At 35.7% G+C, this 23,209-nt stretch overlaps 1 protein-coding gene and 1 pseudogene across 2 annotated transcripts in view; both read left to right on the top strand.

Moving 5' to 3' along the window:
• The window catches only part of LOC109099488 (phosphatidylcholine:ceramide cholinephosphotransferase 1-like), a 32,065-nt gene extending 16,509 nt beyond the window's left edge, over positions 1-15,556 (top strand). The window contains exons 1-6 of one of the 2 annotated variants that reach the window (XM_042735008.1): positions 3,549-3,796; positions 4,356-5,155; positions 8,749-8,866; positions 12,454-12,607; positions 14,076-14,242; positions 14,333-15,556. In XM_042735008.1, coding sequence (XP_042590942.1) covers positions 4,542-5,155; positions 8,749-8,866; positions 12,454-12,607; positions 14,076-14,242; positions 14,333-14,506 — 1,227 coding nt within the window. In that variant the 5' untranslated portion in view covers positions 3,549-3,796; positions 4,356-4,541 and the 3' untranslated portion in view covers positions 14,507-15,556. Of the gene's footprint in view, positions 1-3,548; positions 3,797-4,355; positions 5,156-8,748; positions 8,867-12,453; positions 12,608-14,075; positions 14,243-14,332 lie in introns of those variants that run through there. The other variant, XM_042735007.1, reaches the window with a different exon arrangement.
• Positions 15,557-15,824: 268 nt separating this feature from the next.
• On the top strand, positions 15,825-22,990 carry LOC109099179 (annotated as a pseudogene).
• Positions 22,991-23,209: the final 219 nt, after the last annotated feature.

Below are 23,209 nucleotides of genomic sequence, written 5' to 3' on the forward strand. Positions count from 1 at the left end.
TAATAAGCCTACTGATCAATCTGCCAAAATTAATGACAGTTTGTCAATTAATCATTCCAATAATCATTAGATTAATGGAGTATCAAAATAATTATAATCCCCTATAAGCAGCCCTAATAAATCCACTGTGTAAAAAGACTAAGGGTAAGATGTGAGTAATGAATTTGGAAAGAGAAATGAGTGATTCAGTATGCAGTCTGATTTTCTCATTTGTGGGAAATTCAGATTGTTAAACAGAATAAAAAGGCAATTTCTACTTTATCCAATTTTATGGGCTGACGTACCCCTCATGTTTCCATATTTAGTTGCTAAACTGTTATTTCTTTTGTAAACAAAGTTTGTATTAAATTCTTGTCCCTCTATCCACATAAAAGAGCAACTTTAATGAGCATTTTTTTTTGTTTGTTTTTTTTTTTTTTTTTACCACCACCAGTGGTATCCTTCAACTGCGGTGTGTGGTTGTCACGCTCACCGGTGCAGCTTTAGTATCTTTTGACATTTTCATGTTCTTCCAGACAATGTTCTTTGCTACAACTTCTTTTAAAGTTATCAGTATTGCATACCTCAAATGTTTTATGCTCAACAAATACATTATCATATGTGTATATATATATATTATATTCGTTTGCTTGTGGGGGTGAAAAATGTACAGTAAACCCCAGTTACACTCTGATATAATTTTTGCACTTGAGCTATATTCATTTATTGAAATTTTTATTTGAATTGTATAATCATATCAGATAAAACTTTGCACTTTTCTTGTTTCCTTCAAAATGGGGAAGGGCTTTTCATTGCTATAACAACTCTTGTATGGTATAGCTTGCAGTCAGCCACAAGTTGTGACAGGAAGCAAGGCTCTTGCAAGTGTGTATCATTGTAGAAATAAGGATCCCTCCCATTACTTCTTGTAAACATTTGCAACTTGATTTATGATTTTCCTGGAAACGAGAGCACTGTGAATACAGTTCTGTGAATACAAATACGCAGAGACTACTGAACAGTTTGAATGTGTTTTGTCCACACTGGTTAATTTCTTTAGTTACAGACAAATCTACCATCCCTACCCAGCATGTAAACAAAATAATTAACTGTGATTGGTCACTTTACATGTCTGTCGAACAGTGTCTGTGTGTTTACGTAGATTGTTCTTATCCAAAATAAACTGCAAAGTGTGCTGAACTTGCAATGAAATGCAAGTAGCGACAGATCTTTTCTGTTCCTTTCATGCCGTGTTTTTTGTTAACTAAGTCGAGCATTACTGTTAATAACAACAGGAAGTTAATTAAAACAGGAAGAAGGTCCACATTTAGATCCCTATCTGTTTGCATGTAAACATTTGAGAGGCACTGATGATGTAATCAGCAGTTTAGTGCACCTAGTGACTAAACATCTTGAGAATCCCAGGGCTTATGCTAGACTGTTGTTTGTAGATTTTAGTTCAGCCTTTAACACCTTGTAGCCTCACATTCTTTTGAAAACACTGCAGCAGATGAATGTCAGCCCCTTTATTATTAAGTGTTTCCACTCATTTCTTACCAATCGTAGTCAGCAGGTCAGGGTGAATAGGACGTTGTCTGAATCTATGATTATCAGCACTGGTGCCCCACAGGGGTATGTCAGTTCTCCAGTTCTGTTCACATTATACACAAATGAATGCACATGCAGTACTGTTAATAATTACATGATTAAGTTCTCTGATGATACAGCTATTTTAGGTCTCATATCTGGAACATCAGAAATTGTTACTTACAAACACGAGGTTCAGAAATTTGTTCAGTGGTGTGATGATGTTTGACCCCAAATTCATTGGAGACCACTCACCAGTGGTCATTAATGTTCAGAATATAGTCCAGGTGGACTATTGCAGATATCTGGGCATTCACATTGATAATAATCTGCCTTGGAGTGTTCAGGTGGAAAATGTCTGTACTAGGGTCCAACAGCGGCTGTACTTTCTTTGCAGGCTTAGGGTTTTTGGTGTTAACCAGAAAGTGTTGCTTCTCTTTTACCATGCTGTAATCGAGAGCATTCTTCGATACGGAATCTCAGCCTGGTTTGGCAATCTCAGTGTACAGATTACACGGCTAACACAGAGAGCCATGACAATTATGGGAGTTAAGTAGCATCCCACACTTCAGGCTCTTTTTGATAAGACCATTAATAGACAGGCTCAGAAAATTATTTTAGACCCCACTCATGTCCTTCACTCTGAGTACCAACTTCTTCCTTCGGGAATACGCATCAAAGTTCCTCAGTGTAGGCTTAAACATTTTAAGAACTCCTATTAAAGGGTTAAATGGTAAGTTAGCTAGAGGGTAACAGTTATAATTTAACCCCCTCCCATTTTTTTTCTCTCCCTCTCCATAGTTTATGTATTCACTGTATAATGTGGGTAGGGTAGTGATGGGTTGCTGCATGTATTATATAAACGTAGTTATTCATACTAAACAGCAGATATCGTATTGTATGTGTCCAAGACACATTTCCTTCGGAACAGTAAAGTTGATCTTACATCTTACATCTTATTTCGCATCTTAATATTTGTCTTACTTAACATTGTTTTGTAATTGTAAATTTTTTTTAAAATGTAGACCACAGAAAACAACATTGTCAAAACAACTCCGATCACATGGAACATATTTTGCGTAGCAGGCCAGTAGTTGGCGATGTCACTTTGTAAAGAAACTTTTTAAACACTTAGCGTCTGTGCACATACCTACTGTATAGACTGAACACGTAATACGTGAAGTGGATAACACAAGTTTTCAAATACTTACGATTTGAAATCTGTTTTTTAAAGTTTGCATTTTCACACCGCTAAAATGCTGTTGTCATGTAAATGAATGGCCAAAAATAAAAGGTTTTCGGTTAAATAACGTAACAGAAATAATGTAAAGAAAATGTTCAATTATAGTTATGAGGACGTTAAAAGTTAATGTAAATTGTATTTATTTATTTATTTTTAATCTGTGTAACATGACTGTGGCGAAAAAATATACGAAAACATAATGCAGAAGTACGATCTATAGTTGTCAGAAAAGCCCTAGAGCTGTCAAAGGTTATAAAAAGTGGCATCTGGTGGACTTTAGACATTGTTCATTTACTCATAATAATACTAAAATACAAAGCTGGTTGAAAATCAGTGAATTTTTCAACTTACCCTTTTTGAAGGTGCAATATTTAGGGACTGTGATATCCTAGACAAGGAGTTTTAAACAGACGATCCACTGACTATTTTTAAACTAATGAAAAAGCTTGAAGACCCCTTTCATAGAGACTTAGGCTAGGTTTTTTTGACTCAACCTGAACACCCTGGCAACTGCATTGCAACTTGCCCTGGAGTTTTACTTGGGCAAGCACTAGATAGAGTTTTGGTGAAGTTCTTCACAGGTTCAAAACAATCTTTATGTAGGGTTAACCAGTGAACTCATGGCAGACACCCTCACTAATGCAAACCAGACGTTGTCCGTGATAGATAGTTCCCTTCCCCCTACTGCTGTAATGTAAACAGTCCTGCCACACCCATGGAAACTCTCAAGAGCTCCTGGAATTCTTGCAGTCAGACGATGCATGTGGTCCTGATCGGTGTGTTACTGCTCCAGCTCGCAGCCGCTCAGAGAACTAAATGTGCTTCTTTCTGTAAATAGACGAAGATTAAATATAGCAGGCAGTTCTAGTGGTTCACTTTGCTGTGTTGACTATATGGCTCCGATGTTGTGTAGTTTGGAAAAGTTTCTCTTAAAGAGTTTCTACTGTGACTGGAAATTATGTTAAACTCTGAAGGAAAGTGAAACTCGTGAGTACAGTTACACGTGCTTTTTAACCGTTGTCTGTTTTTGTCATATCGCATATACCTCTGTGGACGTTGTTGCACTATTTGAACTGTTTTCATGCGTTTTCTATCATGTACCTGTAAAGACTAGTCAAAACACATTTGACTGAATTTATTTATCATCTTCAAGATATTTAAGGTCTAAAGGTTTATTCTCAAATGCTTTAAATTATTATTTTTTTTTAATGTATTTTGCAGATAGTGATTGAAAACTGTATACTAGTTCATTTCTAATGCGAAATGCTGTAAGAACTAAAGATTTATTTTTAAATGCTTGAGATTAGTTTTGTAGAGGAATAGAATATGGTCATACAGAATATGTGCTTCATAGGTACTAATAAACAGCCAATATGTTAATAATAGTCATGCTAATAAGCAACAAGTTAATAGTGAGGATTGGTCAAAAATCTATTATAGTGTCTCGATAAATTAAATTAATCTTAAATTGTGTGCAAACATGCTTTGTATGCCTTTTAATAATGTATGCTTTCTGAATAATGCACTTTTGTTTTTTCTGTTACAGGACAGACAACTCTGAAGAGGCTGTAGTTGTGCGTCATATTTGGATTAAATGTCTGGAAATTGTGAGCAGTTCCTTCCCAACGCCCTTCACATGTCATGAGCATGGTCAGAGAAGGACTTCGTGTTTCATAGCAGTGTGTGCCTATGTCGGATTCTCCATTGCATTTCTACAAGCTCAAGGGCTGATATGAATAAAGCAGCGTCGTGGTCGAAGGAGGAGGTCTCGGTCTGGCTGACTGATCAGGGCCTGCAGGAATTCTCCGAACCATTACAAAACTACGACGGACCGGCTTTGTTAAGTCTTGCGACGGATGACTTCAAGAGGTCACCCCTCTCCAGGGTTACGTCAGACTGTGGTCGTCTGCTCCTGGAAAAGATTGAGACTCTTAAGATCGAGCATCATATCGACGTCCACAAGAATGGACATGCCAATGGGCACATGGTGTTGAATCATAGCGGGAATGCTGGGAGTGCAGGAAAGGCTCACCGGAATGGCGTGGTGAATGGCTTCCACAAGGAACTGGTGCAGATTCCCATACCAGAGCCTTGTTCTCCGCAGTTCCCTCCTGAGTGGGGAAAGACCGCTGTGGCTCTTGTCTATGCCTTATGCTGCTTCGTTTTGACCACTGTCATTATTTCTGTGGTCCATGAACGTGTGCCTCCTAAGGAGGCATCTCCACCGCTCCCTGACAAGTTCTTTGACTTTTTTGATCGAGTGGAGTGGGCTTTCACTATATGCGAGATCAACGGAATGATTCTGATGGTCTTGTGGATTATACAGCTGAGTCTCTTAAAACATAAGTGAGTTTTCTAAGTAGCACACACTGTGTATGTGAATCATTTGAGAGTCTTGCATGAATGCTGTTTGTACAGGTGATTCTCATAAATCCTGTAATGTCCCAGGCATGTTTTACCACAAATTCAAAAGAAATTCTGTATTAATTTGCTTAAAGACAGTGAGTAGAATTTTTAGACTTTGACATTATTTTCATGACAATTAAGCATTTTAACTAAAATGAGAATAATATTTTATTGCATTACAGTAATAAGTTGTGCTTAATTGTCACAGAATTATTAAAATAATATATTATTCATGAAATTCAACAGTAATCAGAAGAAAATATCATTTAATTTATTTGCATTGTAGTAATGAGAGTAATTTATTGTATCACAGTAATATGTTATGCTTATTTGTCACAGAATATTGTTAAAATATATTATTCATGAAATTCAATGGTAATCAGAAGAAAGTATCTTTTTTTTTGCATTGTAGTAATGATAATATTTATTGCATTACAGAAAAGCAAAACGTGTAAACAATATGTTTTTCTGATTTCTGTTAAAGGAATAATGTGTTATGTAAATTGTTTTTGTTACAGTTGCGCACAGTTTTCACTAAAATATTATGGTAATCCAAAAAAAGTTATATTTTCTTCTGATTACTGTTTTATAAATAACATATTATTTAAAAAAAAAATACAGTTAAGTACAATTTTCACTAAAATTATTATTAATCCAAGAAAATGTTATTCTCATTGCTATAATAAAAATACTATTTTTTTTGTGAATAAAATAGTTTTTTATATTTTCATAATTAACCACAATTTTTCACTTATATGATCATTACCGCAATGAAAGAAAATATAATTTTTGTTACTGTAATGCAAAAATTTTTATGAAATGTAAAATTATTTTAAAAATTAATTATATTAAAATTATATTTACTGTATTTAATTATATTAAATAATATTCAAATTATATTTTAATGTCAGTTAAGCACAATTTTACTTATTACTGTAATGCAAGACAGTATTATTCTCATTACTGTAATTCAGGAAAATTTTAAACAATATTTTGATCTCATTGCTGTAATATGAATTATGAATAAAATATTATTTAAATGACGCTTAAGCACAATTTCCCCCCATATTTCATTACCGTAATGCAAAAACTTATTTTCATTACTGTAATGCATTTTTAAATAAATATCTGTAAATATTTTTTGTATTTCACTGTATGAATCATCGAGAATCATCATGTAAAATGTCTGTATATTACATTAGGGTAATGAGAATTTGCTGGGAAAAATTTGCTTAACTGTCGTGACTGTACCTTCAAAATCCAAAACCTTAAAGGGTTAGTTCCCCCAAAAATGAAAATTAGCCCATAATTTTCTCACTCTCAAGTCATCCTAAGTGTATATTAGGGATGCACCGATCATGATTTTTCATGGCCGATTCCGATACCGATTTTTTACAAGCAAACTGTCCGATTCCGATACCGATTTCCGATTTTTTTTTTCTTTAAGCAACAAACAAGAAAGAAGGAAAATATACATAAACAAGATGTTTATTTGGTATTTAATAGGCCAAACTGGCTTTTGGCTATTGAAAACAATAACCGTAACCATCTGAAATTAACAGCAGTGACTGCACAGTAAGTAGCGTACATTCAATACAAACATAGATGGTACAGACATCAGCATTTAGCTTTTGTTTTTGAACTGGGTTGAAACTACATAGAACTGGCCTTAGATGAAAAGATTAACTGTAACCATGTGAAATTAAAGGCAACAACACAATGTTTCTTAATCAACATTCAGTATTTGTTTTAGTTTTTAAATTTGGTTTTAAATAAAAAAGGTCTTTACCAGTGAGACTAAATAAAAGTATGCTATATAAATAAATTATTCCAAAATGTTAAAATCATGTTTTAACATTTTGGAATAAAACTAAGATGCAAAGTGTTTCATTCGTCCAAATAAAAAATAAAAAAATAGGGTAATGATTCACATTCTTTTACTGGAGCCAATGAAAAATAAATAACTATTGGCTTAAGTTAAAAAAAATATAGATGTGAATCATTACCCTAAAAATTTTTAATTGGATGAATGAAACACTTTTTTTTTTTCAGTGTGCTACAGCAGGTGAATTTTAAATCAAATTAAGTCAATGTAATTTTAAGGTAAAAAAAAAATCATCTTATACAGAACTGACGTTTACTTCTGGCTTTTCAAACGTGTATGTAAGTTCTACTTAAAAAAAACAAACGCATTTCAGTTTTGTCGCAGTCCGTTTCGTTTCTCATTCAACACGCGAGAAGTTGAGCTGAACATCCCTTCACTGTCTACACTTGTGTAGGGCGCGGACAGGTACAGTACGCTCGCGCAGCTTCAGCGAGAGCAGGAAAGGGGCTCTTATTTGTGCGCCAGTACACCAGCGGCTGTTCACGTCCTGCCATCTGTGCCTCAGACATGTAACTCTGCACATCCAGTGCTGAACGACTGCCCGTGTTCTGCGCACAGATTTCGAAATACTGCCACACAAATGACATGATAGCGAATGATTACAATGTAGTCTGTGCACACGGTCGCACTTCCGGAAAAATCGCCCGAAAAAATACCAAAAACCGATTTATGGCCGGTCAACCGGTGCATCCCTAGTGTATATGACTTTCTTCTTTCAGACGAATCCAGTCGGAGTTATTAAAAATGGTCTTTGATCTTTCAAGCTGTTTAATGCCACTCAGCGGGTGTTGTAATGCATCAGTCCAAAAGAAGTTAAATTAAAAGCACCCATCCTTAATAAAAAGTGTCTCACACAGCTCTGGGGGGTGAACAAAGGCCTCCTGTAGGGAACTGATGCACGGTTGTACACGGAAGCCGCTCAAAAGTGACAAACATTGAAGCGCAGGTGAAAGATCCAAACAAAACAACGATCACTAATTAGTACAAATCAAGGATTTGTAAAGAAGAAAGTCAGAGGATTTTGATATAAGCCAAGATGAGACTGGTTTTCCTTTGCTAAAGTAAGGAAACTTTGCTTCTTTTGATCCTGTTAACAAACGTTGGTTTTCATGAGACTCACTGGCGCATACGCAACGCTGACCTCATATGTCATCCAACCGGAGCTGCTTCCATGTACAACTGTTGGCGCAAGCTACATTAAAGTGATTATTACGTTTTGAATATGGATATTTTTCTTACAAAAATGCATTGATTCACTACAGAAGCCCTTTGTTCACCCCCTGGAGCCGTGTGAGACACTTTTGTTTTTTGTGAATGGCCACTTTTTATTTAACTTCTTTTGGACTGAAGCAATGCAAGACCCACTGAGTGCCATACAGCTCGAAAGATCAAAGACAATTTTTTATATATCTCAGACTGGATCTGTCTGAAAGACGAAAGTCATATACACCTTGGATGACTTGAGGGTGAGTAATTTATGGTCTAATTTTCATTTTTGGGTGAACTAACCCTTTAATGAATAGATAAAGTCTAATTTCTTATTTATGTCTGTTAATTTTAGGGTGAAATGTAAAATGTGATTTGCTTGGACATGCACTCTGGCAGTAGTGTGGTTAAAATATTTAACCACCACATCTTCCTTCCACAGATCAATTGTAGGTCGACGCTTCTTTTTCATAGTCGGGACGCTCTACCTCTACAGGTGCATCACCATGTACATTACTACTCTTCCTGTGCCTGGCATGCACTTTAAATGCTCTCCTAAGGTAAAAACAACAAAATCTCACTTTCTTTTCCCATTCCCATGATATTTTATTGCATTGTTAAAAATCATAATCAGCACAACTAATTTTGCAATGTTTGGCATGTAGGCTTGTTGGCCAGTTAAAGGAAAAGTTCACCCAAAATATTTAAAATACAGTGGAAGGGGATAGAGACTCCCTTTAAAACTGTAAAAATAGAAGTGTCATTAAAAACTTGTTCATAATTCGCATGTTCAGGCATAGACTATGTAATTGTCCTGGCTCCTTTAATGATCCATACTGTTCTTGTATAATGTTCCATTTTTGGGAAAGATTACAGAATGTTATTTGTTTATATGTGAGATATTGTTCGAAGTGTAGTGTAACAGGATAGTTGAGGTGACCATGTATGTTTTGAGCAGTTGATGTGAAGTATTTGTGAGTGTTCTATAAATGTCCTCAGAGCAAAGGTCACAAAGGGACATATTTCACATTGCACAGAGTGCAATTCATGGAAAATGTGCTATTTTCATCTGTTTTTCCTTCTATATGCTCTGGCAAACCATTTATATTGAGGAAGACACAGGGGGGTATAGTGTCAGAAAGACGTTGACAGGATTTTTTATTTTTTACTCAATTTTTAAGTTGCATTACTTTTATGGGATCTGCCAACCCCATCTCATGAGAAAAAGTAACCACCAAGGTGGTGATTTCGTATTAATTTGTACATTGGAATACATATGGAAATGTATGTTTTTTTTTTTTTTTTTTAGGAAAAAAAAGGGGTTTCGCCCCTAGAGGTCCACCCCTAAACCCAAATATTGTTTTTCTAATTACTGTTATATTAATAATATGTTCATATATATTAATAAATATAAACTATATTTGTATGATAATTTCACTAGGACAATTTCAGCACAATTTCACCAAAATGATCGTTAATCCAACAAAATATTATTTTCATTATTCTAATGCAAAAAATTATTTATTTTTCTTATGTTTACTGATTTTATGAAAAAAATGTTGAAATAATATTTACGTAACAATTAAGCACAAATTTGACTTATATGATCATATGTGAATTTTTCTAGGGTTGTGAACATGTCTGAAAAGTTGTGTACGAAATTGATATAACGATTGTGATGTTAGCAAGTCAGTTTGATCTGCAAATTTCATGGTTTAAGACAGACTCTGGTGTTTAAAAATAGTAAATATCATCATGTCATTCAGTTTTTTTCCCCTAATAAAAGTTATAGGCGCATTAAATAGTTAATAAAGAAACTAATTCTAATGCTCATTATATTAGCGTTAGCCGCACTTATGCTAACGATTAACTACTCTAATAACAGCGTTCATTTCAATCAGACATTCAAATGAAAATATTTCATAGTATTCATAACAGAAGCGGTGTTTCCCACAGCGGCATATGCAAATTCATTCTCTGTCAGCAGGAGGGGTTTGTAGAGCGAGAGGTTTCCCCAGTAACGGCTGTAATCAAATAAACGCTGAGCCTGCGCTCACAAACGCTGCTCAGGCATTACAGGCAAGATTAAATGAAAATGACATCCATCATTTTCTAAAGACAGTCGGTTTTCTTCAGAAATACAGTGATATAAAAACCACCCGCACCGGGTTTAGACTTTGACACGTGCAGTGCTCATGTTTATTCAACGAAGTCAAAGCCTTTTGGGAAATCTGTTTGTTGCAGTCAGTTTTGATATTTCCCACTGTATGGAAAACCCACTTGGTACCAAAGTACCTGGTCTTAACACTAGTTAAAAGTATTAAGAGTTTAACTGTTTTTACCTGATTAGTTTACTTATAGAATTTTTTTTTTTTATATGGAACTAATTAACATCATACATACATTTTGAATGAGTTAGAATCGTTAGAAGACAGAATCACGATTCATATGATTATATATATTTTTTCGTGCACCACTAGTTTTGACGGCATGGCAAGAACTCTTCTTCTCTAAAGCAGTGCAACTTGGCCCCGCCCCCTTTTGTTGCATGTTCCCCGGTGGCAGGGTTTATGTAAATTTAAGGGTTTGTGATGTCACCAACCCGAGAAGTTATCTCGTTGTAGTCCCTATGGGCTGTAACTGTAGGCATTAAACTGCCATAATATTAAAAGACAGTGGGCCCTATTTTAACGATCTAATTGCATCATCTTTAGTGCATGGCGCAGGTGCACTTAGGGCATGCCCGAATCCACTTTTGCTAGTTTAACGACGGGAAAATGGTCAGTGCCCGGGCGCATGGTCTAAATGGATTGTTCCTATTCTCGGGCGTAACGTGCAATAAACCAATCCGAGTGTCATCTCCCATTCCCTTTAAGAGCCAGTTGCGCTCGTGCCATGGCGGATTTGCTATTTACACGGTGGAATTGGCAAGTGCAAAGACAGAACGCATCTCCAAGAGGAAACAGAGCTGGTCGTGCGCAAGCAAATAGGTAGCCTAATTCTGATACATGCGATGACTATCCGTTATGACATCTAGGCATTTTTATATTTATGTAGCCTACACAATAATATTCTTTTCCATTGTAACCCTTTAGTTTTTAATATTTGTCATCCCTGTATGTGCAATAAGCAGAGTGTACGCGTGCTGTGGACCCGCCTACGTGCTCTATAAATAACAAAAAAGCAGTCTATTTTCAGTTCCTCAAAATCCAACAATACGCCCGAACACACCTCTATTTTAGACCAGCACGCCCATGGGCACACAAATGGGCGCAAATGCATTTGCTATTTAAACAACATGGTGCAGGACGGGAAAATGAGAACTGCGTCGGAGAAACTAGTAAAAACACTTGCACCACATTGCGCCGGGTGTATGATAGGGCCCTATATCTCCATTTCAGCTTTGCAGATATTGTTTATGCTCAAACAGCAACATTACACACTAACTAACATTAAAAAAGTGAAATGACAATTAACCACCCTTTAAACTCAAAATTGTGTTGCATAGTTTAAGGGTTAAATAAGAAAATAAGGGAAGTAAATGTCAAATAGTGAAAACTTTTGAAAATGTGTAATTTTCTTCATAGAAAAGAATGGGGAACTGTTTTCCCCATCAGTGGCCCTCTTTCCGGACTGCATGAATCTTCAGAAAAAATCTGCACGTACCGGAAAAATTAGCAATATTATTGTGAAATGAAATGATTGTTTAGAGAGTAACTCTAGTGTTACCATGCTGACAGTCCACTGGTGATCCTTTCACAACTGTGTGAGAGAGAGATTCAATATGGTCGATGAAATGCAGGGAACACACACAATAGCTACACAAGGCAGGAAATCCACACCACAGGACCTGCAGGAAACACTTATTATCCAACCCAGCAACTCTTTCACTCTTGTTATTAGAATCTGCTTTCCTGTTGAATGTAGTTACTGAAAGAAAGCCCAGACGAAAACACCAATAACTTTTTCTGGGATCCATTTTTTGCTTTTGTTAAGTCTCAAAGGGCTTATTTGTTGATGTATGCTCTCGATATGAACACATGCTGAGTTTGAAGAAACAAAATGAGACAAGCAGTGTATGAAAACAGGTTTTAATGAATTATAGGAGAATGTCATGATGCTAATGCTTGTGATTTGTTTCTGGCAGCTGCATGGTGACTGGGAATCTCAGATGCGGCGGGTGATGAAAATGATTGCAGGGGGAGGTCTGACCATCACGGGCTCTCATAACATGTGTGGAGACTACTTGTACAGCGGCCACACGGTCATGCTCACCCTCACTTATCTCTTCACGAAGGAGTGTGAGTAACTCACATTTACCAGAGACAACACCGTCCCCTAGTGGACAGTTGAAGCACACGTTTTGATTATGCAGTGGTACCGAAAAGTATTTGGATATTGAGATGCACTTAAAAGTGTAAGAATTTTATTGCTTTAGATGATTGTGATTTTTGCATTTCTGGGTCAGTTTGGATCAGGTGAATTGAAAGCTTAAAAAAAAAAAGTGAAAACGTAAGTCTGCGCCAATAGCCTCGTGGTTAGTGCGCCGCTATAGTGCAGCTGTGATCGGGGCAACCCGAGATTCCCATCTTGTGCTCCTTTGCCGATACCGCTTCCCTCTCTCCATCCAATGCTTTCCTGTCTACTCTCTACTGTACTGTCCATCAATATAACTTAAAAAAGGGAAAAAAAATAATAATTATTTGAATATATAGTGCAACATTTATAAGAACACATAATTTGAGAATAACTTATGTATTATAAATCATTACATTCAAAACAATTCACTAACAAATAAAAATACGTCTCTATCAAAAAGTCTACATTTATGAAACCTACATATTCCTTTTCTAACAAAACAACATATATGTTACTCTAGAATGTTTTCAGACAAAATATATTCATTGTACATTGTAAGTTTCACTTTTTCATCCATTTTTCATTCTACAGTGGTTCAGTAGGGGTCAAATTCATGTTTATCAATATTGAGTCCCAAAAGTGTTTGATATATGGGAAAGAGTTTACATATATTTTGAGTATTAAATTAATGTGTTTTTGTTTTTTTGAGACACTGAATAATTATTATTTTTATTATTATTATTATTATTATTAATATTATTATTTTTATTTTGTAAACATTCCAAAAGATTTGCATTTTGATAGTCTTGGCTCATTTGCAAAGTTTAGTACCTGTGCTTAAAATTATTAAGTTACTGTATGTATCACTTCCATTTCTTTTCTGTATCTAAACCTGTAATCGTTTACTATTTTACGACATTACAGCCTTGATAGTTTGGGCAAAAATGTGCTGAAATTTTCAGTGCAAAAAAATCTTAATGGTCCTCAAAATACATTTTGAGTCGGCTTCATGTAAGTTGTACTTGCTGTTAGTAGATTTTTGTCTTATTTCAGGGGTCGGCAACCTGTGACACACATGCCAACATTGGCACGCAGAGGGAAAATCACTGGCATGTGAGCAATAGGGAAAACTGCATTGCAGCATACATTTGAACTTAATCGTTCCTCATAGTCACACAGCTGGTGATGAGGTATAATCTACAGATGCGTGTGACTCCGGCAAACCATTCGCATGACCGTGCATCCGAGGTGCTTCAGATGAGGTGATTTCAGTGGCACAGCGGTTAATCAGAGAATTTACCCAAAAGGTTGCCGACCCTTGCCTTATGTCATTGGTTATCTATTAGGTAGACTCAAAATCTTATTTTCTACATTATATTATAAGACCCCTGATTTTCTTGCTCCTCACAGATTCTCCTAGAAGGTTCTGGTGGTACCACTGGGGCTGCTGGGCTCTGAGTGCAATAGGAGTGTTTTGCATCCTTCTTGCTCATGACCACTACACGATTGATGTCATTGTGGCCTACTTCATCACCACACGTCTCTTCTGGTGGTATCACACAATGGCCAACCAACAAGTACGTCTGTGTTTTGCTAAAATTTCCTTTCAGATTTCTGTCAACCTCTTTATGGTTTAATTTAACCTTCTACATCTGTATCTTTTCTAGGCTCTCAAAGAGACGTCCCAGACCAACTTTTTCACCCATGTATGGTGGTACCGATTTTTCCAGTACCTGGAAAACAACGTTCGTGCTGTCGTCCCACGCAGCTACCAGAAGCCCTTCTCATGGCGATCGCTGCATTGGGGCCACGTGAAGTACACACGGATAGACTCAGACTGACCAGTGTGCAAATGCTACATTTGGAATATGTGCCCAAAGTGCCGAAACAAGCCTGAAGTTGTGTCTGATCCCTTTAATTAACAAAAACCAGTCATCCAAAGTATCTCATTCCTCTGTGATGTCCTCACAGGATTGGTTTTGGATGTAAAACTGAGCACATGTCAGTGATTTTGTGTTATTGGGCTTGCGTTGGCCCGTAGCATCATCCTGCATTGCACCAACAAAATTCACAAAAGATGAGCCAGCAAACTAAATGCCAAGTTATTTCTTTGTATCTTCAGTATCTTTGCCCCTGTTTACAGGCACGAAGCCATCTTTTCAAGCTATTTTTTGTTAACTCAAGTAAGCAATTTGACAAACTATAAAAAGTGCATTTTTCTGTTTGGAAGGAACAAGAATCAGGTTTGTACAGCCTTGCATTTTTCTAGTAGTCTGCTAAACAACACTTGCTGTCAGAGAAGGTTTATTTTTTGAAATGATCCTTTACATCGAGAGCTACAGATGAAGTTTATCGTTTGAATAATCTAATGTTCCTCAGTGCCTTAATAGTTCATGGTGAACAGTGGTCTGACAGTCAGCTGTAGTAATGTTTTTATGTTTGTTCAAAGAACATTTCAGTGTTTTGAACCACGTACCTGTATGCTTGAAACAGAACTCACCTCGTCGCTCGACTGTAACAATACTGTTCCTATTGAAAGTGTATTTCCATGACCATGTCAGCAAAGCTAATTCTGTTGTCCATAACCATTTCTCAAAATTTATTTATTTATGTCTTTGTTCTGTTATATTTAGTATTTGTTTCTGGAATCGTTTTTTTGGCACGTTGTTTGTTTTTCAGACAGCTGGTGCTTTATGGCTCTGACTGAAATCTGGGTTTCTGGGGTGTTCTGGGTTTGACTGACAAAAAGATGTGAACCGATCCATCCTTTCCATGAGCCAGAACAGTTGAACTGCCCCGTTGACCATCCAATACGACAAGCTGCTATATTGTGATGTAAAAGTAGGAGGTGTTCATCCATTGACAAACAAATAAATTGCAAAATATCAGCACAAAACAGCTTCGCTTCATTATTTGATTTATTTTTTATTTATTTTTATTGACCATGTCCGTATAGACAGTCTGAATTATCAATATTTGTCATGATATAAAAATAAGTAATTACTTTAAGTATTTTCGTAGACAAATACTGTATATCAATTGCTTTATTTATACTTTATTTTAAGGTGTCATTGTTACAGTGTAATTATACATTTACATACAGTGTAATATTATTCATACTTTAGTGTTGGATTTTGGGTTTGATTTAGAGGTAGTTGCATGCACTTATGCATAATTGCTTTAGTAAGCAGTGTTGCAGGTTTGCACGCATTACAAGTAATGCAAGTTACGTAATCAGATAATTTTTTCAAAGTAACCAGTAAAGTAACACTACTACTTAATTTACAGGAGTTTTTTTAAATAAGGAATGCCAGTTATTTTGTTTTCCCATGTATTTAGTGCAGAGATGTTGTGTGCAAAATCCTGAAAACAAGTATGAATGTTTCCCTAAAAATATGAAGCAGCACAACTGTTTTTGATATTGATAACAAGAAGAAATGCTACTTCAGCAGCAAATCAGCATATTTGAATGATTTCTGAACCCTGAAGGCTGAAATAATGGCTGCTGAAAATTCAGCTGTTCCATCACAGGAATTAAATGCATTTAAAAATATAAAAATAGAAAACACTTATTTTAAAATATTCAAATAAAAATAGATCAACCCCAAACATTTGAAGTGTAGTATTATTACATTTAGCAACATTTTTTACTCAGACTTTTGAATCTCAATGTAATTGTTTTCATTCATAAAATCATATCATGTCTGGTTCGAATTATTTGTGCACCAGAGGAAGTGCATCCTCCAGAGAACACTTATCTGATTGGTGTGGGTTGAGCTGACTGTACCGGGCATGTGGCCGATCTGCCTATGGTCAGTTTCATTTCTCTCAATCTCTTTCTGTTCAGTTGATTTTTTAGATTTTGATCTGTTTGATTATTGGTGAGGCCTTATAGCTGGAAGTTGATATTCATAAGTTGTTAGCAACTGATAATGATTATGACGTATCAGATGTGATGATAAAGGACAGATATCAATGTCAAAGACCTTTAAGATTCTTGTGAATGCTGACTTTTTTTTTAATTATTTAGTTATTTATTTTGTGGGAAAAAATGGGTTGCGCACACTAAACTGAGCAGACAGAGAGAGGGATCCATACACGTCTGTTCAGCCGAGCCTTCATCATGGACGATGGCAGTAAAAGAGTGGTGTTCATCACTGCAGACACTGGCATGGTCTCTCAGAGACTGAGGCTAGAGGTAGCACACACACATTATTCAGGGTTTCTTCTTCTGTAGTCAAGGGAAAAGCACTTCTCTTATAATAGCATGTGGGCCATTGACAATGGTCATTGAATTATATGTATATATATATATACAGTGCCCTCCATATGTATTGGAACAGTAAAGACAAAATTGCTTTCTCTGCTGTGGAGTCAAGACATTTGCAGATATGATTAAAAGATGAATATGCGACAAAACTACATAATGTCACATTTTATTATTAGGTCTTTCGACACATACTGTACATGTTTTACCAAATAAAAAGGGCAGCGCTTTTAGAGTTCATCCCACTATTTGATGTGAGCATAAGTATTGGAACAGTTGAATTTAAGGTAGATGTAAAAGATTAAATGCTAATATTTAGTTGCAAACCCCTTGCATACAATCAGAGCAGTGAGTCTGCAACCCATAGACATCACCAGACTCTTGGTTTTATGCTTTGAAATGCTTTCCCCAGCCTTTAATGCAGCCAATTCCAACTGTTGCTTGTTTTGGGGAGTTTCTGTCTTCAGCTGGTGAAATTAATGTTCAGTTGGATTTAAATCTGGAGATTGATTTGGGCAATCTAAGACTTTACATTTCTTTGCCCTGATAAAGTCCTTGACTGAACTGGCAGGGTTTTGGGTCATTGTCCTGATCCAATATGAAGTGCTTTCTAATGAGTTTGGTGTAATTTTCTTGAATACTGGTAGCCAAGATGATTTTGTACCCTTCCAAATTCATTCTGCTACTGCCATCATACATTAAGTCATCATTAAAATCAAGAGGTCCTATTCTAGAGACAGCCATGCATGCCCATGCCATGACACCACCTCCACCAAGCTTTACAGATGAGGTTTTATGCTTAGGATCATTCACAGTTCCCTTTTTTCTCCACACGTTTGCTTTCCAATCACTTAGATAAAGGTTAATCTTTGTCACATTGGTCCATCAACTCAGTTCCAAAACTCTACTGGCTCACATTTGTGAATAATCTTGCCATTCTATTTTTGGTGCTTATCAGAGGTTTGCATCTTGCTGTGTAGCTTCTGTAATTCTGTGTCAAATTCTCCTGCGGACTGTAGACTGACAGAGCATCACCCCAGCTTTCTGGAGGTTGTTGGTGATTTTACAGACATGTATTTTAGGGTTCATTTTCACAGCTATTATGATTTGTCTGTCATCAGCTACTGTTGTTTTTCTCAGCCGATCAGGTCGTCGTTGGTTGCTGATGTCGCCGGTAGTTTACAAACTCTTGATTTCTCCATGCCCTTTGTTTTTCCTAAAGTTCTAATTGACTTCCTCTTTTCTTTTAGCATCCAAATTGCTTGCTTTTCTTTCAGAGTCGGCTTCCTCGTCTTCATCCTGGTTTGTGTGTGTCATCATTGAATGCAAGACTTAGAATGCAGAAGTAATGGATATAACTGATAAGACACATTCCCTGCTTTTAAATCTGAAGAATTAATGCAACAGGACACAGCTGAACACTTAGAAAGACCTGTGAGGCAACTGTTCCAATACTTATGCTCACATCAGATAGGGAGATGAAACTCTAAAAGTGCTGATCTTCTAAGCTGGTAAAACATCTTTGTGTTAATTCACCCAAAAATAAAATGAGACATTTTGTAGTTTTGTCTCATATTCATCTTTTAATCGTATTTACAGATTTCTTGATTCCACAACAAACAGAACAATTTTGTCTTTACTTATACTTATGGAGGGCACTGTATATATATACATATATATATATATATATATATATATATATATATATATATATAAATGACCCCAAATGGAATGATACACACACACACACACATAGATCGTCAGTGACCCAGTGAAGGAAAGTTGCTAGTAAATTTCACAAATACAAAGAACACGTTTAATAATAATAATAATAATAATTATTATTATTATTATTATTATTATTATTATTATTTGAATATATAGTACTAGACATTCTGAATATATAGTACTAGATTGTTATTAAAAAGCTCTTTATTTAGTGTGTGTTAAGTAGTTTAGTACTTTTTTGTATTATTTATGAGTTGACAATTCTATAACACTTTTCTATATTCTACAAAAGCTTTTCAAAATGTTTTTACACATACTTTCTACTTTGAAAAAATATTATTGGATTTTTTAAAATTAAATAATATAATAAAGCTGTCAGGATTTTCTATTGTTATTATTATTTTATTCCATTATGTTATACCAGTTGACTTTTTTTTTTAATGATTAAATCAAATTTCTAGATAAAATGTAGAATTTAAAAAATCTGAGAAACTAAAATTAATACAAAGATCTCGCATATCTTATAATCTGACTAGATTTTCTCTTTATGATCATTTCTGGCATATTTTTATTTTTTTGTGACTGTGTTAACATATACTTTATATCCAATACTGCAGTGTTTACATGCCATTTTATTGTAATTTAAAATCATCTTGTGCCACAAATTTTACAATTATGATTCCTATGATTAAGCTTTAATGAGCTTCAATCGCATCAGTTTGATCATGTTTACATGAGGTAAAGTTTATTCACAATATTGGCCAAATCTCATTAGAATTGCATTATGAGGGTGAATTTAAATATCATCATCCCAAACCATTTCAGATTACGCAAGAGCTTAAGGCAAAATACAGAGACCTGTACAGACAGGTCAGTGTGGTCATGAGTGGCACACACACACATTCAGGCATGGGCGGCTATTTCCACTACACCCTCTTTATGATCACCAGTAAAGGCCGTCTATACAAGCCATTGTCAGTGGAATAGTCAAGGTATGCTTTACTGGCCTGCTCTCATTTGAAATGCATTTCTGATATGTTAGCATGTAAACGTTTACCCTTTTGATTAGTTCATGTAAATGCCTTCAGCATGTCATTAATTATATTTTCCATCCTCTGCCTCAGAGCATTGATATAGCACACAGGAATTTGAGACCTGGATGAATTTTTATAAATAAAGGACAACTAGTTGAACACAAAACAAGATATTCTGAGTAATACAGCTCTAAGTCACAGCACATGGATTTCTGACCCTGTTTCCAACTCAGATATGAATTCAACACAGACAAACAGATTGTCATCATGAAATTCACTGATCTGGACAGGGATGGTATGGGCTTGCTCAGGTATAATATACCATTTACTCTGAAAAATCTTAAGTTTCAGTGCAAACATAGCAAGATCTTATTGTCTTCAAGGTAACTGACTTCACCAAATACATTGATAATAAATGCAATGCATTCATTTATTGGCTATGTATCTGTCCTCAGCTGGTTTGCTGTTCATCCCATCAGTATGAAAAACACCAATCGCATGGTGAGCTCAGACAAGCTCGGCTACACATCCTATGCCTTCGAGCAAGAGAAAAACTTTGGCTTTCTACCCGGTGGGGTAAAAGGTCAACCTTTTAATTACAGCCTTTCCCTCTGAGCCCCATCTACAAGGTTAATTAATTGTCTTTATTAGTTGTCATCTGCTTGAAGAGTTCACAAGGACATTTTGCCATTCAATAAAGTCAATAGTACCCCTGAGAATGCTCTAAACACAGAGGAGGTTTATTGAAGATGTTAATTAATGCTGTTATTATGCAAGATCTGTTTGTCCTATAAATCAAACAGAAGATAAAATTTCTGTTGCTTATGTCGGCAGTTATCTTTAATAGACTTTTTGACTCAGGGACAGAATGAAAAGCTCAGCACTAATGCATTACACTCTGTGTACCTCCAGGGTCCTTTTGTAGCCAGCTTTTCCTCCAGTAACCTTGAAGATTCATCTCCCAACATTCTCGGTGTGACTACCTTAACAGCTCCTATCTCATTGGTGGGATGAGTTATTATTATAAACATGCTGTATATTAACAGGATTGTTCAGCGCTTACTATAGATTTGTACTAAGAATACCTTTAATTTACTTTTTCATTTTTAAACACAATATGTGGGGTATTAAAGACACGATATGTAAAATTGATATACTATATATATATATATATATATATTAGTGCTGTCAAACGATTAATCGCGATTACATATAACTGACTGCGTAGTAGACATATAACAAATAAAACTGCATAGGAGAGAATATGTACAAAAAAGCAAAGGTTTGTCTCATTTGTCATATTGTTTGATCCTGATATGTATCAGTGATTGTGGTGTGAGTGCATTACTTTACCTAGTCAATTTGTACAGCAGTGCAAAGCAGGAGCTACATGGGCCATTTACGGTGCACATCAGTGGGTCAACATGACTGATGAGACTGTCCCATTGAACTCAACTCATACAGTGAGTACAGTGTTCCTGTGCATAAAATACAGCTAATGAGACCAGGAACATGTTCTAAAATAGAAGTCAAGTAAATTATATTTGAATAGCACTTTTAAAAGCAACTTTAAAGAAATGTTCTATATTGAATAATTCAATAATTTATATTATAATAAAAGTTTACACTTTTGGGTGAACTGTAAGAAAACAGTCAAATTGTAATTTTTTGACTTTATACATGCATTTAGGTAATTATATGTTCATTTAGATATGCATTTAGACTTTGTGCAAAATTGTGTTTCGATGTCACGTTTATGTAAACTCACTTAACAAAAACATAAAGATTCGTAAATTGCTGTTCACACTGAGTACAATTTAAGACAATTTATCAAATCAAAAACACACATTTTGTAGTGTATAATTCCTGTATGTCTAAACTCACATTTCTGCTTTTAAATTTCCAAAGTGTCCAAATTGTAAGTGCATCAATAATTTTTTTATTTTTTTTTTGTATTGTATTGTTTTTACAATCTGAAAAAAAGTGAAAATTATTTTCTACAGCCATCTGTTGAACGTGACAGATGCTGTCTGTAGAGCTTAACATGAACCAGAAAACTCTCAAATCATTGTGGAGTTCATGCCAACACTGTTTCTGTCATCAGGGACGGACGTGTAAACCTGCTCTGGGCCACAGTTTTGCTGCTGGTACTACTGATGGAGGAGAGAACTTCATACAAGGTAAGGAGCCATTGTGGATGTTCAGATCATCACTATTGGTTCTGTAGCCATAGTTGCGGTCCCAGGAGAATTTACGTGAGTTCTGTTAGGAAAGGTTAATATAGAAAACAGTGGCTCTATAATTAGCCAAAATGGTTTACTCCAAATTGTCTTCTATGTTCTAGTACCATGTCAGGGGGGAGGATACGAGAGGCAGTCAAAAAGGTGAGAATTGCACATACACTACTGGTAAAACATTTGGAATATTTAAGACTTTTTAACGACTTTAAAGAACTCTCTAATGTTCACCAAGGCTGCTTTTATTTGATCAAAAATACAGCAATAATAGTAATTTTGTATTATGTTATTAAAATGAAAAATAATTGTATTTTAGTATTTTAATTAGTTGTTAAGTTTGTATGGGGTAGGATTAAGAGATTTAAAATATGGTCATGCAGAATAAGGCATTAATATGTGCTTTATAAGTACTAATAAACAGCTGATAAGCTAGTAATATGCATACTAATAAGCAACTAGATAATAGTGCAAATTTGTCCTTCAAACAATGTGTTACCGAACAACTGTTCAGGGGTACAGAATTTTATTTTTTTATTTTTTTAAAGACATCATAACCATTTCACATGATTTCCACAGGAGCTGGAGGTGAAAGAGTGTTTGGCTAATGCAGAAGTGGTCATTTCTGGTCTGTGCAACATCTACACCCACTACATCACAACATATGAAGAGTATCAGGTGTGTATACTAGAAAACACTTCGAAAAAACATAAAAAAGGCATGGTATTTACAGTACATGGTGCTCCAAGGTACATCAGTGATCCCCAAAAATACGCGTCTGTCTTTTTCCTCTATCCGCACAGATCCAGCGATATGAGGGAACTTCCACTATTTTTGACCCACACACTCTCTCGGCTTTATATCCAGCTCTACAGAGGCCTGGCTAAAGCTATACCTCACGTAACACTCCGCTGCCTTACAGTCATTTGTGTCCTGAACCCCCTTTCTTTGATGAAGACAAACTTTTTAATCAAGTGAAGGACCCGGTGGCAGATGTAGCACCACCTGACACCATAGCAGGTTAACCCTGTCTATAAAGTGGTAAGTCAATAATTGTGATGTACAAACAGTACTGTAAAGGTGCGGTCACATTTACCATTGCTTGGCCCAATTTATGGGCAAAATCAATTATTTTAAAAGGAGTCCACACTTTTGGGAGTTTTGGGAAAAAAATCTCATTGTAGTTTTTGTAACATAAAAATGTGATTTTGCTGCACTGGCCAACATAAAGATGCTTGGTTTAAATGTGACTTCTTTTTAAAAATTTCTTCTGCTGTTGAC

Source organism: Cyprinus carpio, chromosome B12 (genome assembly GCF_018340385.1).
Source record: "Cyprinus carpio isolate SPL01 chromosome B12, ASM1834038v1, whole genome shotgun sequence".
NCBI classification, from domain to species: domain Eukaryota; kingdom Metazoa; phylum Chordata; class Actinopteri; order Cypriniformes; family Cyprinidae; genus Cyprinus; species Cyprinus carpio.